This window comes from Akebia trifoliata, chromosome 9 (genome assembly GCF_017979445.1).
Source record: "Akebia trifoliata isolate Shusen 1 chromosome 9, ASM1797944v1, whole genome shotgun sequence".
NCBI lineage: Eukaryota > Viridiplantae > Streptophyta > Magnoliopsida > Ranunculales > Lardizabalaceae > Akebia > Akebia trifoliata.
This window is the reverse complement of record NC_141383.1, coordinates 21,847,840-21,864,909: the sequence shown is the minus strand read 5'-3', so window position 1 is coordinate 21,864,909 and position 17,070 is coordinate 21,847,840. Positions and strand designations below refer to the sequence as shown.

Sequence of the window (17,070 nt, the reverse complement as noted above, 5' to 3'; positions counted from 1 at the left end):
GTAATGTCATCAACAAAAAAATTAAAGAGGTGAGGGAGTGGGGACAATGTAATTAATTGAAAATATAGTGGTGTCTTGAAGTTCTGTGCGGACAAAAATTGGAAGGAGGTGAGGGTGTGGGGGCAAATGGGGAGAGAGGTGAGGGAATGTGAACAAATGGGGCATAATTAGTTGAAAATAGAAGGGTGTCCCAAACTTCTGTGAGGGAAAAAATTGGAGGGAGGTGAGGGCGTGGGGGGAAATGGGGAGAGAGGTAAGGGAGTGGGGACAAATGGGCATGTAGTTAGTTGAAAATACAAGGGTTTCTCAAAGTTTTGTGGGGGCAATTGCCCCCACCAGCTCCTTACTAGCTCCGCCCTTGATAAAATCCCTCTAAAATATTGAGAGAGGATTTTGAAAATGGGAATAATTCTATTTCTCTAATATTCTCTGAAGCTCATCATCATTTGCCACTGTTTATTATCTTCAATCCCTTTCACATGCTTTTTCTTCTCTTATTGCGTACTAACTTGATCGTCAGATTTTCATCTGCAGCTCCACACCAATATCTCTCCTTGCTAATCAAAGAACATAGTAGAAACAACTTTCATCACCAAAATTAGTTTGACAAAGTCTAAAGTGGTTGAAAATACTTCGATCGTTAGATCCAACTTGGAACAACATCAGTCAACCTTGCAAATCTCCAGGAGTGAATGGCCCAAAAAGTTTCCACACGCACAAGTCATGTTTTGTGTTTTGAAGGTTGAAGAGCACAAAATCTAAAGGTTAAAGAAGAGGGTAACTTTACCTAGAACTTGAGAAATAACTGGATTTGAGGGGAAAATTAATTCATCTTGAGATTTAAGATGTGGGCATTTAGGTCATTTTTAGTAGTGTCTTAAAAGACATGTCAAACTCAAAAAGGTGACATGTAGAATATCTTGAAAGCGAGTTGCAATCCAGAACATTGTCTTGTTCTTGTAACAACCTATGGTGTCTATTTAGTATGTGTTTATCGAAGATTAGACATATTAGGTTTATGTGCCATTAAAAAAATGACTTGGTTAGGAGCTCGGTGTGTTTTAAACTCCAACCAAACACGTCACGTATACATTGTTCCTAACTATTGGAATTATGTGATCTCGAGTCTTATAATAAATTGACTCAAAAAAGTACTCAAATATACTGAATTGATGTGGAATATACACAAAACCATAGAGGAAAAGGTGTACGATTTTGTGATGTTTTATTTTAGTCAATTTATGACGATTTAAAGACTCAGGATTTTTTTTTATTAAAGTGATTCAAATTGAAACTCCAAATTGAAATTCAATAATACTAAACTAACTAAAAAACAAAACTCAAATGATGTGGAATATGCGCAGAATCATGGATTTTCATAGTGTATCTCGAGAAAATAATCTATGATTTTGTACATATTCCACATCATTTGAGTGTATTTGTGTTTTTTTAGTCTTGTTGGTGTAACAATAAAATTGACATTGATTCTCACATGATTGATGTGGAGGTGCACACATAGCCATGAATGTTTTTCACTTGTATCTCAATGAAAGATATCTATAGTTCTGTATATATAACCACGTCAACAATGTGAGAATTGATGTTAATTTTAATGATACTTTATTATTTTCTTTTGAGTCATGTTGGGGTGACACAATGACGTGGTGTCATGTACATTACTGTAGATTCTTTTCTAGAGATACGAGTAAAACATCTATGATTATGTGTGCACCACCACATCATTTATATATCTTTGTCTCTGTTTGTGTCATTCTAGCATTTTCCTTTTTTTTTGGAAAATACTAAAATGACACAAAGTATTTACAGTGATTCTCACAAGTCTGACGTGGGATGTGCACATAATCATCGATGTATTTTCTCATGATACGAGTAAAAATCTTCTAAGATTATATATGCATGTTCACGTCAGAATTGTGAGAATCACAGTAAATTCTTTGTGTCAACCCAAGACAACTCTTTCTTTGTTGTTTTTTTGAGTCGTGGTGGAGTGATATTCACACATTACATAACTGATGTGGAGATGTGCACGGAACCACAGATGCTTTTCATTAGTATCTCGATGGAAAACACATACACATCCACGTCAGTAATGTGGGAATCGATGTCAATTTCAATGTCAATGCAGATTTTTTTTTGAGTACGGCTCATTCAACTAAACATGCAAGACTCCTGTTCGAACTGCAGTAATACAAAAAAACAGGGGAGAATGTGTGGAATCGCATTGATCATCTCTGGTGTCCGCATCGATTTATCGTCTCTACTTAACGATTTCAAATCTCTTGCTCCTGAAGCTCAACTGGTACGATTTCAACTCCATTTGTTGTCGAAATTCATTGATTTGCGTGTATCGTCTTGAATTTCGTTTATCTAGGGTTTAAGCTAAATTTACATGCTTTTTATGCATTTGCAGTTCTTTTATTGGAGATGATTCAGAGATTTAATGTTAGGGTTTCAAGCGGAACCAATCTGCTCTCCTCTTATAATCCACTTGTTTTTTTTTTTTCCTTTCTTTTCTATAATATTGGTGTCTTAAAGTACAAGAATTAGGATCTAATGTTAAATATGATAAAAAATTAGAAATTTAAGATTTATTGAGGGAAAACTCTCCAACATTTTTTTAAAAAGTTTTATGTGTAATGTTAGGTGTCTTAAAGAGAAGAATTGGGATCTTAATGCTAAATATGATCGAAAATTAGGAATTTAAGATTGATAGAGAGAAAAATCTCCAATTTTTTTTTTTTTTTTTTGGGTGTAGTTTTTGAAAGCTTTGTGTAATGTAAGGTGTCTTAAAGTAGAAGAATTAGGATCTTAATGCTGAATGTGATAAAAAAGTAGGAATTTAAGATCAATTTAGGGTTAGTTCTCCTAATTATTCATTGGAGTTGCAAGGTTTTCTTGCCATGTGGAAGGTAGACATGCCATCCAGAATAGTCAATGAAGAGAAATCGATCCAAGAGCAATAAAGAAAGAAAATAAGAACAAGGTGCAAACACACAAAAACACATTTTTTTATGTGGTTCCCTCAAGATTGAGGTACGTCCACGGATCACACCAATTCCACTATGAAGAAAAAACTCGTACTTACAAATTACACCCTTTCACCGAATAGAGAAATATATACCCCAAGAAAAAATAACTGGGGTCTTACGTAATACTAATAAAATTACAGAAATCCTCACAAATTTTGATTTATAAATAAAAAAAGATGCAAAGTAAATGTGCCGTTTTTTCCCACATTGTTTATCGTTGTTGGGTTGGCACTTGGCACGTTGGGAGATGCTGAGATGATAAAACAGGTGGATCCCTTGTTCATGGCTTATGAGTTGCTCTATGTAAATGAAACCCATACACTCCAATGAAGAATTATGGAGTGTCTGATGTAGCTTGGATTCAAAGAGATGGCACATGATCAACAATCACATAGATCAATCTCCACCCTTAAAGATCAAATTGTCATACAAAAAAAACACACTCCAAAAGATCAATTAAACATAAGAAAATGCCAAGGTAACAACCTTACCTAGTTGGGAGAATTAGGACTAATACTAGACTTCCAAAAATGAAGAGCCCAAGCTCAACTACACAATATAATTAGCTTAAATCTGGTCTTTTTTTCATCTACACAATGGGGAACCCTATTTATAGGAAAAATTAGGCGTTAATGCTTCCACTAATACACTCAAGGTTCAAGGTGGGTAGTTGGAGGATTTAATCTAAAAAACCTAAGAAATTACAAGAAAAGTTGCTAAAATCGAAGAGTCTTGAGGTCTTCCATGCTTACAACGATTTCAATTTCTAGAGAATGTGCCCCATTTATGATCCAATTGGATTACTTCAAGGTGAAGTTATCCATTTGTATCCGATCCATATCAATTTCAATTAATCGATTCGGGTCAGATGGAAGATCTGGAACCATACCCAGTTCACTTTGTCGATCCACATTGACCCCATGTAGTCTCAATCGTGGGCTACATCATTCACCATTGTTAGGAAAAACTCGCCCTCGAGTTTAATTGTTGGTGGACCCACTGGCGCCCAAGTTCCTTATTCCTTCGTTTTTCTTCTCAAGATTCGCAAATCCATCCAGTCAAACCATCGGGATCTTGCATTGGGTTCATACACTATCGATAAATTGTTGTTTCAACACATTCCATGCAAAATTCTAACAATTCGGCAAATCCTCAATTACCACATTGATTACAAATTGTCGAAAAATTTGATACATCATGATCAATTCTAGAGTCATCTGTCTTTTGATCCTCGGCATTAGAATCATCATCTGGAGTCTCTCCTCATGGGTGATAAGAGTCATTGGTCACCTTGGAGATGTCTGATTCGTACAAGTCTTCACTGCGATCCGTTTCATCAAGATACGCATGCTCGTAATAATTAGGGGGCTGATCTGGGCCGCTAGAATTAGAGCCACTGTCATTGTCTTCACGTTCCTTTTCTTCACTTCCATTTTCATCAACTTCATTGTCTTTATTGTCATCATCACGGTCATCTTCCTCTTCATCGTCATCTTCGTCGTCTGCCTCCTCGGCTTCATCATCAATAAAGTCTTCGAATCTCTGGGGATTCTCTGGGTCAAGATCATTTAGAGCTGTGTCGTTCGAAATCTCGACCACTCCAAAGATATTCTTTGGTCCCAAATCTGAGTCATTGCAAATAATGTTGAAAGACGTAGAGGACTCTGTCTTATAAGATTTTGTAATGACAATCTCATTTCATTTACCACTTTCACCTTAGTAAAGTTTGTGGGGAATGATGAAACCTACATTATCATACTCATCAAATTTCAGTTGGAAATTCACTCCACACGGGCGGAGAAACAACACTTTCTTTTTGGTTGGGTAGTCGACTTGTCAAAGTAGACTTACTTTCCATTGGCTTGACTAGTCATATCATCTTCTAATTTAACATACATTTTGGCTTTGTTAGGTTGGTTGACACTTCGCAGGGAACTCTTTGACGATTTTGATCTGTTGTGCAAAGTGCAAACGAGATGAGTCCATCCCTTGAATTGAATTTTAATCTTCTCCCGGGAGAGTTTACACTTGCTTTGATATCAACTAATGTAGTGTTTTAATTATTGTAATTTCCTAGGTTTTTTAGATTAAATTCTCCAACCACCTACCTTGCACCTTGAGTGTGTTGATGCTTAATAGGGTTTCCCATTATGTAGATGAAAAAAAGACCATATTGAAGCTAATTTTATTATGTAGTTGAGCTTGGGCTCCTCATTTTTAGAAGTCTAGGATCGATCCTAGTTTGCTCCTAAAAAGTAAGGTCGTTACCTTGGCATTTTCTTATGTTTAATTGATCTTTTGGGTGCGATGATTTGATCTTCAAGGGTGGAGATTGATCTGTGTGATTGTTGATCTTATGCCATCTTTTTGAATCTACGCGACATCAATGTCACTCTGTAAAACTCACTCTCTTGTTATCAATTATGTCTCATATGAAATTATGCCATTACCATATCTTTGTTGGCTAGGATTGATGCACATATGTGTATAAAAGTGGAATCCCTCAATGTGCATTCTTTTTAGCCACGTCTGGCTGCTGCAAGGTTTGAAATAACAAAATTGACGGGGTCGATGAGTAGAAAAATTTAAAACTTTGTTTTATGAACTAGCGTTTTTGAAGAAGGAAAGAGAAGAGAAGGAGAGGGAGAATAGAGGAATAGGGATTGTGTGTTAGGTTTCTCACAACCCCTTTATTTTTTATATATAAAAATGTAAAAAGACACTAATGCCTTTACAATAAGAAATGAAGATATGAGAACCTAATTACACGTACACCCCCTGATATAAAACATATAGACCATCACAACATAATAGTGGTGATTTTGACCTTTTTTTTTTCGATAGGTAAAAAATTTATTAATAGAAGAAAAGGGGGAGTGGCCAAGGTGGGCCACCAAGCCAGATACAAGAGGAAGCACAAAACAAAAGAAACAAACTAAGCAACAAGGCAACAAAAACATAAGCTACAATGTCAATGATCATATAAAGAATCCCAATTCACTAAAAGATCATAAAAAAGACTCCTCTAAATTCTTCTAAGCTTTTGCTCCAGTAAAGCAGAAAACCAAGAATGAACATGAGAGTCTTGTGCAAAGAGTGTTCATTTCCTTCAAAGACCCTGCTGTTCCGCTCCAACTAGATGTTCTAACACACGAAAAAAGAGGTTAGAGACCATAAGATGCTTTTTTTTTAGAGGAATTTCTGTAAGTGATCAATAATGAAAAAGCTTTAAGAGCGAAGAAGTGAAACACCAAGAGATTTAAATAAAGAAAGTGTGCCAAAACCTCTCTAGAAAAGGAACAATGAATCATAAGATGGTTGCTCAATTCCCCACACGACTTACACAAAGAACAGAAGTTCGCTAATGGGATTCCCCTGACCATGAGATTGGCTTTGACAATTATTCACTGTTATAACGGTTACTGTCATTATAGTGGATTGACACCCAATTATTTATTTATTTATTTATTAAATTTGTTGTACTTTTACACTTCAAATTGAAAAATAGTATTAACATAGCATTAGAATGTTAAATTGAAAAATAGTATTAACATAACATGAGAATGCTAATGGGATAACAGTTGAGTGGGATCGAGTTTTCTATATTGCTCAAGTGTAATTAGGTGTTAGCTTTTGTAAGTTTGTTGTTCATTTCAACCACTCTAAAATATAATTTCAACTTATCAGGAAAAAAAAAAAAACCATCTAAATGGGAATAGCTGTTGATAGAGGCATACAATAGGGACATATTTTTACATTGACAACATACTGAGTATGTTGTGAGGCCATGTTTCCTTGTGAATGTGAAAACATAAGAGTATTATAATGGTTTTTCTCATCAATTAGGTGAAGCATTTTGAGAAGCTACGGATGATTTTTTGTTCGTTACCTATGAGGTACTTGACTCAAATGACTAATATTTGCAGGTGCATGATCCAATGTTATCAGTAGAGGATTTCAAAGCATCTCTGCAAAGAAGGGGTCCTGATCACTTAGGAAGCAAAAAGATAGTCCTTCAGTTAAAGAATCCAAGCTATGCTGATAAAGAAGAAAATTTGCCCCTCTACAACGTAGAAGAGGTAACTGAAAGTGTGAAGTCCTGTTTCTTCTGTCCTGAAATGAAAAATGGCTGCATCACATCTGCAAATGAAGTGGTTCAAGATGATGGTTTCACTGTAATCAAATCTGTTGCAGAACTGCATTTTGTTGGGGCCACATTGCAACTTAGGGGAATAATTCCTGTTTTCCAGCCATTGGTGGATACTTCCGGAAATATCCTTGTTTATAATGGTAATGCTTTCTATGCCTGCATGATATAATCAGAAATTCGGCATCAACTAGTGGTTTTTCTTTTTAATATATAATTTTTAAATGTTAAGAAAATCAGGGTTAACCAATGGTGTTGTTGGGAAATGCACACAATTACATAAGCGGAAAATAGAAGAAAGAAAAACACATCAAACCACAACACAAAATTTGTGTTTTACTCACTGTGAGCTACATCTATGGTGATTCAATCCGATCTACTATTAGGACCGAGAGATCCCCAACAAAAGGAGCAAACCTCCTCTTTGTTTTCACAAGGGAAACAAAACCCTATTACCCAATCTTGTCTGGTGCTTCTCCTCCCTCACATACCCTAAAACAGATGGATACAAATTTAGATAGTGTCGTAAACCCTAAAACTAAACACAACAATCAGGTCTACCCTTATAACAAATAGTCCTGATTTACCATCGGGGATTATATATTTTGTATGGTGAAAACTGAAAAATTATATCCTTGTGGGTGCTACAACCCAAGGACACAAATTTACATTAATTTGAATGATTTTTAATGCTTAATTAAGCAAAAAAAATTATTTTTATTTTATGTGCTATAAGGATACATTTTATAAAAACAAGGTTCAAGGGTTTCAGTATGAGACCATACATACCCTAATTACATCCCAGTACCTTAAGAGAATGAGATGTGTCCACTGAAACAGAGTGTGACTTAGAACAATGTTGGATACAACGAAGCTGACATGAAAAATGGACCACTTCCTGCATTGGATCTCATGTACCGCTGTTGATTTACAATTTTTCTTCAGATTCATACATTCTAAAGTGAGTGATAGTGTGACTGACATCAGCTTGTCGTTTCTAACTACATCCTCACAAGTTCTCTCCTTTTCTTTTCCTATTTTTTAAGCAGATTTACTCTATTTATTTAAGTTGAATGACCATAACTTCCATTTAATTTCTCATCTAAAAGAAGTATTTTAAAGGTGAAATATTTGGAGGGCTTCATGTTGATACTGATAGCAACGATACTGAGACTCTTATGCAAGCTCTGGGAAGTTGCTGCTCTTGCAGCTGTGTTGGACATAAAAGAACATGTTATTGTATTGAAAAAGGGCAAAGTTCTGTGCCAGAGCTTCTTTCAACAATTAAAGGCCCATGGGCATTAATCTATTGGCAGGTATAACACGTTTGTAATTCTAAATGATGGAGCACTTGTGTTTCTTCTATAACAAATTTCTCATAATCTGAGGTGGACAGGATAGCTCCAAGACCTTGTGGTTTGGTCGTGATGCATTTGGGAGGCGAAGTCTTCTAGTTCACTGGCCAACTTTAGATGACTCTCGGTTTCTGCTTTCATCTGTGGCACCACCTTCATCTGTCAAGAAAAATTCTGGTATAAACTGCACATGGGACCTTTCACAAATTTCTGCACCCATCACTTCCATTTATTTTATTAGAGTGGTGAAAAAAGTTATTGATATGGAAGACAGAATCAGATCACCTTGTTTCGTAACAAATCTAGAAATGATTTTTATTTCTTATAGATATAAAATATTTTATTCTAGGATTAGAAGGATACAAAATTAGGGTGTCGAGGAGACCTACTTAGATACAAACATCAAACTAACAGAAGACACAAGTAAGAACATCTTGGCTAACGACCTCCCAACGTGATACATTTCCATCTAAAAACAAAATCCTCAGAAGATTAAACCCTAAAGTTCTATATGAAGCTTAGACCGATAGAAGATGAGAGCTTTCCTTCCTTTTAAAGGCCTTCCCATTTCTCTCCTTACAAAGAACCTAAGATAGTGCTGATGGTAAGATACTCCAAAGAAATCTATGAAAAGGACCAAAAAAAAAAAACTCCAAAGAATCCTCCCTCTAGAACTAAAGATCGGGAGTTTGACCTTTTTATTGGAATGAAGTGATTCTTGCTCACAGTTGTATTGGTTCTACTTATTTTCTCTATCTGCTACTTCAGTTTGGGATCTAAAGTATGGTTTCCAAATAAAAGACTACTATACCGGAAAAGAATAATATGAAGCATATCAGCATATGGAATTACCTTACAAAGGATTTTGCATATATATATTTGAAATGATATTATTGAGAATCAACCTGTTGATTGTTGGGATTTTTGCAGTTCAGGTTTGTAAAACAAAAAACAGCCAACATTCCCCAAAACAAAGATCTTTCTTTTTTTCCTGGAAAAGAATGCAGACAATTTTTTTTTCATGGCAGCTGATTGTGTGTCAAATTCTACCTTGGAGTACGGATTATGCATCTCCCACCATGGCATTGATAAGCTAAATCTGAATGCAGATTTTGAAGTTGAAGATTGGATGAGTGACCTCGATTTATGGGAGGAGCTTTCGTGTGGAATGTACAGCATACAGTTAGATGCTTCAAAATTCAATGGATGTTTGGTTGGTGAAGTGAGAAAACATGAATGGGCTGATCCTGTGCTAAAGGAGCTGATCAAATGGGAGAGAACATTTGTGGAACCCAAACCCAGTATTCCGGTCAAAGGGGAGCAAAATTTATTGCAACCAACTTATTCAAATGGAATTCATTCCAAATTAGGTCACGAGGGGAATAATATTGTGGATCAGTTGAAACTGCATACAGACATTCCAGCTTCATTAATGAATAATTTCATCTGTTCTGATACAAATTTGACTTGTGAAGGTGTGTTCATACGTCAAATATTGGTTGAGATGCCTTGATATCTGATAAAATCCCCTGACTGTAACTTCTGGTTAGTGCAGGATTCACTCGACTTACAGTTTCATTGCCAGCACATAAGGTGCTTCTTTCTCTTAGAGAATCTGTGATGAGGCGCTCTGCTCTAAATACAATCTTTCAGGTGTGAAATTCAGTTTAATATTTGGTTTGATTCACTGATTGATGATATTATTGTAAAGCAACGTTCATGCTCCAATGAGCTGGGAAATCCTTCAATGAATTTTTGAACATTTTTTCGTACTCCGAGTTTGTTTTTTTTCTAATATAATCCTTGAATTTATCATTCTAATTTAGTGATAGTTATATAGAGTAATTGTGCAAATATGAAGATGCAGACAACCCTGAGTAAAAGTGGACAAGAGAAACATGTTCCAGTGGCAGTTCTTTTCTCTGGTGGATTGGATTCAATGATTCTCGCAGCATTACTGGATGAGTGTCTCGATCCCTGCTGTAAGTTTGACCTATATGATATTCCATGTTTAGTTAGGACATTTCTCATCAAGTTCAACCATACAAATTATTTTTTTCGTCTTCCACTGGAACCCAATCTTGATGAAAAAGAAAATGTTCAATCAACGGCCACACAAGCAAGAAAATGGATGCGCTAATGCGCTAGGGGCTCATCCCTTGCTTGTTTGATCATACTAGATACAATACTGTTTTCTCGATCGCACTTCATTTCTGTATGTAGATAAAAGTAATGACTTGGTCGTTAATTGCAGTCATCTTGTCACGCAAGTGTGATATAGTTGAATGTTTTGCCACTCTGCTATCATAGAGTGAATGTGGTAAGAAATTTTTGAATGAAAAAGGTATATATGAATCTATGTGATTGATTCTTAATGCATATTCCCCCTGTAATAGCATAATTACTTTGATTTTAATGTTACATAGATTAAATGTCATCTATTACATTGCTATATTATATAGCTTCTGAGGAAAGTGAAGCCACTGCTTTCCAGACCGTGCTTCCATTTTTCACTTCTTCTCTTTCTTCATGCAACTAAGTAGGATGATGCTTTCTTCTACTAAATTCTCTACTGAAATTGATGGCTAATCAAAATATTTTTGTTGATAGATGAGATAGATCTGCTTAATGTAAGCTTTGATGGTCAGTCTGCTCCTGATAGAATCTCGGCAAGGCTAGGAGTGAAGGAACTACAACGAATTGCTCCTTCAAGAAGGTACTTACGTTAAATTTTGTCCTTGTCACAAGAGATGCGATGACCTTTATACTGCTGATGGAAGAACCCAGTGCTGTTTTGTAAATCGAGTTTCTTAGTAATTGATTTTTCATTGCTGGATCCAATATTTGGGATAAGGTTTAGATGATGACGTTTCCACTGTAGACCCTTTTTTCGTGAGCTTTCATTATCATTTGTGACTAATCATATGAAGAAGATGAGGGTGTGGCCTCTTACTATTACAGAATATGATTGACTGCATTCTCTCTCTCCCTGGAGCTTAATCTTTGTTTCTCACCCAAGCAATGACATAAATAGTTATCCTCCATCAATAAGCCGTCAATTTTCTAAAAATGAAAAGTTAGCAGTCTTGAAGAAGGGCTTTCATTTATGGCTCAGTGATTCTGCTGCATCCAGTGGACTTCAATAAACCTTAAAATACATTAAATCGTTTAAGGAATACTCTTCCTACTTTTGTCTTCAAAAAAATCCTTTTATTCCATTCTTCTTGGTCAAATCTTGCTTTCATTTGTCTGTTCCCTTGTCCCCTTTTGTGTGGATTTCCTCATATTGCAATCTGGGACCCCTAGGATCCCTTCCAAGGTAGCGTTCTTCATTTGGTTGGCGGCCTTGCATATTTTTTTTTGGACTATGGTAAAGTCATTGTCCGGGGTATCGTTTCAGTGGATAATTGTTCTCTCTGTAAAGTTAGTGGTGAATCAGTCAAGCATTTGCTCATCCATTGTAATTTTGCTCATGTCGTTTGGTCCCCTTTCTTTTCCTTATTCAACCTTTGTTGGTGCTTCCGTTGATCAATTTTGGCTCTTTTTAAAAATTGGCAGACCAAGCCCTTAACTATAGAGAAAGGAAAGGAACTCTTGTTAGGAGGTCATCAACTTCTCTGTGGGTGGTTTGTTCTTTTTGGAGCAAGTGTTTAAAGGAATTCAAAGGGGCCTCCTTTGAAGATATTTTGTTTAGGGGGAAGTTACTTTGTAAGACTGTTTCTCTCTTTGCCTTCTTGCTTGTATCTGGTAGGTCCACTCGACTTCCTTGTTTCAATAAATTTGTTGACTAATAAGAAAATGTGGTTTCCTAATGTTCGTAAAACTAATATGGGTCTGTCTTGAGGTGTGAACTGTTGTGCAACCGATAAAATAATTATTGTTGTTCTGGTCTGAGTTTCTCAATCATGCAATGACTTCCCCTTGGTTCTAGATGTGGGCCGCCAGTGAATGCTATGTTAACTCTTCCAACTCATGTTGCTATACACTTAATTATTCAAGATCTCATCACATCTTACAATTTCTCTCATAATTGCTTTAAGAATGCAGGTGGAATCTTGTGGAGATTGATGCCGATTTATCAAATCTGACTTCGGAAACCAAGCATGTTATGTCACTTATAAGTCCTTCAAACACCTACATGGTATGCAACCCATTAGTATTACATTATTTTTAAGTCTGTTATTTTGTTCAATTGTTTGTTATGATTTTTTGAAGAATTCTTTTCGACTTAATAGTATGTTTCAGGTCTAATTCTTAAAAGTGTCGACCAGAAAATACCAAACATCAAGAGATATAGAAACATACTCTAGCACCGCCAGTGGCCTCAGCATAGGCAGAGAGTATTCAGCACCTTCACCTTCCAAACCACTAACCTTTACCTATCAGAAAAGGGAAAAAAAAATCCCTTTAAACTCCTTAAAGGCTTGCATCAGAAGAAGAAACCATTAGAGTATTAATAATGGCCTCTTGGAATGGAATTATCCTTCCCATCGAATGCGTAGCTGTTGCACTCCTTGCAAATATCCCCAGAAATGGCAAATGGAGCCAACAACCATAAAATCTTTTTTCTACCAAGAAAACATGATGATATCCAACATTTAAAAAGGGAAGAAATGGAACAAGGGGAAACCCATGAAATGTGGAATATTGATATGAAGTGGAACCAAATGACTCAAGCAAACTCGCTGTGAATCTAGAGATGACTGGTTGATTCTCCACTAAATTTATACATATCATAACTCTACACGAACAAGGTCGCCAGCATGATGTGTTGTGCAATCAGAATCCTCTCTAAGATTGCTAATTGAATGAAAGCCACTTTGGATTGAAATTGGGGCACCCAAATGGCTGAGGAAGGAACATTTTTTGGCAATACATTGACCACAGATTGATAAACAAACGAACGGGTAACACACCATCCAGACTCCGCATCCGCTTCTGGCGGTCTTCAGTTAGAGGGGAGATTGAAATAGAAGACACGATGCTAATAAGGCTATTAATGGACTGATCTTCCCAAGCATTGAAATTTATCCTAGATCCGAAGTCCCACTAACTTTTCCCCATACCAAACCATGACTTCCAAAAAAAAAAAAAAAAATCATTATAAGTTTTGAATTTGTGCTTGAAATCATGTTATAATGTTCAAAATTTATTCTCTCTTATTAGTTGCACCATGCATACCAACAACATTCCTGTATCATGAATAACTCTGGATCTCATACTTTCTTCTCTTCTATTCCAGGACCTGAACATTGGGATAGCGTTATGGTTGGCTGCTGGTGGTGATGGTTGGGTTTATGAAGGGATTTCAAATAATCATGAACAGGATCTTCGTTTTAAGTACAAGTCAGAGGCCAAAATTCTCTTAGTAGGCTCTGGTGCGGATGAGCAATGTGCCGGCTATGGTAGGCATAAGACGAAATATAGATTGGGAGGGTATGCAAGCCAATGTCCATTTGTGTTTCTAGAACTCGTCCTTTCTATTGTATTGTTAAGTTAATCGATTTTGGTCTTGCCCATTTTGTTGGATTAATATGTTATCATCACCAGTTGGCTTGGGTTGCACGAGGAAATGAAATTGGACATGCAGAGAATTTGGAAAAGAAACCTAGGGAGAGATGACAGATGCATTTCTGATAATGGAAAAGAGGTATTGCTCAAAATAGGTCTGTCAATGGATCGGACCAGACACGAAATCCATACCGTTCCGATAACTTCTGGTCTGGATCAATGTTTTGGATTCCGATAAGGATCCGATTAGATACTGTTTCGATCTGATATCTTATTGGATCAGATTTGGATCAACCATGTCCTGATCCAATAATATGTAAGAAAGTATATTAATTATATTATATATTTGTTGAGATATATGAAGTTTATTTAGATTTTGAATATAAAATCGGGTTTGGCCTGATCCGGTTCCAATCCAATTGTTAATGAATCTGATCTGGATATTTATATTGAGATCCGATAAATCCTGGCCTGATCCTATCTGTTACATATTAGATTGGTATCAAATCGTCCCCGATCCGACCCGTACTTGATCCATTGACAGCCCTTGCTCAAAAGTAAAAAAATAATCCATTCTTTCTCGACTTCTTGTGACATGTTACTGACAATCTGAGTGTTTGTCATCTAGGCTAGATTTCCATTCTTGGATGAGGATGTTATCAAGACTCTACTGGAAATTCCTTTATGGGAGGTTGCGGACCTTGATCAGCCAATTGGAAGAGGTGATAAGAAGATTTTGAGAGAGGTATCTAATATTTTGTTTTCGGTATTTACTTCCTTTTGAAGTTGGATAATTACCTTAAGATTTTCGACTATCTTGTTTTGTTAACTTGTTATTTGGTGTTAGTTACACACCTGATGTTGTAAACCGGCAACTTAATGTTTCAAGTAAACAATATCTTTCTTGCTTTTCGCAGGACATGAGACATAAGCATACATGGTGTGCACCTGCACCCTAACAAAAAGCCAAATACTAATTCCAGAATTTACCAAATAGTAATTCTGGGCTAAAAGCCCAAATGCTAAATTATGACAGCTCTAAAAAACCCGAATTACTTTGAAACGATTATACTTTGGGCCTCGTTGGATTGTAGCAACAGGCTTTAGATGGACTGTTAGTCCATCGGACCATGTGCATCAATTTTTTCAGATTTTTAAATGAATTTTGGCCTGATTACCAGGTCTGGAAAACCCTGAATTTGAACCCCATACTTATGTGCATAGCTCCTGTGTCAGTTCTTCTATATTACTTTCCTTTACTTATTAATAATAAAAGAGAATCTCTTTAGACTAACAACATTCAATCAGGCTTCATGTTTGGACAATTAATTTTCCTTCCTCGTGGAAAGAAAAAAAGGGTTAATTTTGTGCTTAATGAAGAAGTTCATCACCACCATCATTGAAGTTTTGTTCCATGGATGAATGAATCTGTTAATTCATTTGTGCTCACATCCACATTCACTATCTTAATTCACCTCTTACTTCTTGTTCTTAATGGAGAAGTTCAAATTATTATAACGATCACCTAACTATAATGTTGTTATAAGTTGATATGAGGTTGTTTGTAAATCATTTGCCAGCTGTCTTGGATTGATAAGTGATTCTTTCGTTGGAGTCTAACTAGGAACTGAGTAAGTTTTTGTACAAAATGTGTTGAAGGTCGCACAATTGTTGGGATTAAAAGCAGCAGCATTTCTACCCAAGAGAGCAATCCAGGTGAATTTTCATTTTTGAACTAAAGAAGAAAAGAATGTTAAAGAGTGCTGAAATTATGTGTTTTCTTCTGTGTTAACTGTGATCATAACCTGTTACACATGTGTTGCTTGTTTGCTCCTTCATCACTATGTTATGCCAAAACACCATAAAATTCGGCCAATTCAAAAGATTTTCTTACCTTTTGCCTGTCACTAGGTTTGTTGACAAAATAGGCGGGAAAAAAAGAAGCATAAATTGAATTTCCGAGTTCTCACACATTGCTTCTAACATTTCAAGAAAGCTTGTTTGCATGATTTTATCTTATTCCCTTTCTTTTCCAGTTTGGTTCGAGAATAGCAAGAGAATCAAATCGGAAGAACTTTGGGAGCAACCGTGCAGCAAATCAAGCTTCTGCTGGAAGCGTAGTAATCCACAAGCCGACAAATTTAACTTGATTCCATGTCTTCCTCTCTCAGCAGAATCGCTCTTGCGCGTCTTACATGAGCTTGAACACTCACACCAGGCTAAAGGAATCAAATGCAGCATGGCTCTCTGCGTCATGCCTGGCATTGTACCTGGTGGGGGATGCCAACTGTTTGGGCCTGAATCAACGCAGTGCCCAATTCTGTGAAAATCAATTGTGACGAAGACTTGGAACAGCAGCATGCATTGCGCAGTTCCGTACCAAGTATTTTTCATAGAAAGTTATAATTTTTTGTACATTAAATTTTGAGTCGTGCTGGAGTGACCTCAATTTGGAACCTCATATCGCACTTCTTGACATGAAAGTGGATAGGAACCATTGATTCTTTTTCACTCGTATCTCAAGGAAAACATCTATGGTTTCCATACACTTTCATGTTGAGAAGTGTGATATGAGGTTTCAGCCTAAGGTCACTTGAGCATTATTCTTAAATTTTACCACATCAAATGAAGATATAATCAAAGGTTTGCACTATGATTATAATGAAGTCCTACTTGCAGGCATCGTTCAAACCAGATCGTTATAACCTGTTATGTAAGTTGATTCTGATAAGAGTAGTTGTGTAATACCTCAGATGGATTCACGCCTCTAGTACCGCTCCGATAGAAGCAGGCCGAGAAGGGAAATATGCCAAAAGGTGAAACATGTCAACCTAGCCTCTAATGATTGATCGGCTATTTTGTCCCCATCGACACCCATAGAAGTCTTTAGTTACTCATAGAGGATAACATATTTTGGATTGAACACAAAAACCAACACTAATGGTCAATTGGAACGATCATAGAGATGATAAATAACAAAGGTCCCCAATCTCGTTATGACAATCTA

The 17,070-nt window shown here is 36.4% G+C and overlaps 1 protein-coding gene across 4 annotated transcripts; it reads left to right on the top strand.

Moving 5' to 3' along the window:
• The first annotated feature begins 2,152 nt into the window (after nucleotides 1-2,152).
• LOC147394657 (Asparagine synthase family protein) lies at nucleotides 2,153-16,719 on the top strand. Of its 4 annotated transcripts, none has more exons than XM_086453593.1 (14): nucleotides 2,158-2,320; nucleotides 6,977-7,340; nucleotides 8,320-8,513; nucleotides 8,594-8,729; nucleotides 9,662-10,027; nucleotides 10,108-10,205; nucleotides 10,414-10,534; nucleotides 11,163-11,268; nucleotides 12,600-12,693; nucleotides 13,795-13,988; nucleotides 14,103-14,202; nucleotides 14,692-14,808; nucleotides 15,723-15,779; nucleotides 16,100-16,719. In XM_086453593.1, the coding sequence occupies exons 1-14, from the start codon at nucleotides 2,180-2,182 to the stop codon at nucleotides 16,211-16,213; spliced, it is 2,202 nt and encodes a 733-aa protein (XP_086309719.1). In that variant the 5' UTR covers nucleotides 2,158-2,179; the 3' UTR covers nucleotides 16,214-16,719. The 4 variants fall into 4 exon arrangements, 3 of the variants coding, with proteins under 3 accessions (XP_086309719.1, XP_086309718.1, XP_086309720.1); XM_086453592.1 differs by having other exon boundaries at nucleotides 10,393-10,534; XM_086453594.1 differs by having other exon boundaries at nucleotides 2,159-2,320; nucleotides 10,420-10,534.
• Nucleotides 16,720-17,070: the final 351 nt, after the last annotated feature.

Excerpts from the sequence above, each read along its gene's own strand:
- LOC147394657 (XM_086453592.1), top strand. The coding sequence starts at position 2,180 with ATGCAAGACTCCTGTTCGAACTGCAGTAATACAAAAAAACAGGGGAGA. Across the intron at positions 10,206-10,392 it reads CTCTAAATACAATCTTTCAG|AGTAATTGTGCAAATATGAA; the intron begins GTGTGAAATTCA and ends ATAGTTATATAG. Across the intron at positions 14,203-14,691 it reads TTTCTGATAATGGAAAAGAG|GCTAGATTTCCATTCTTGGA; the intron begins GTATTGCTCAAA and ends TTTGTCATCTAG.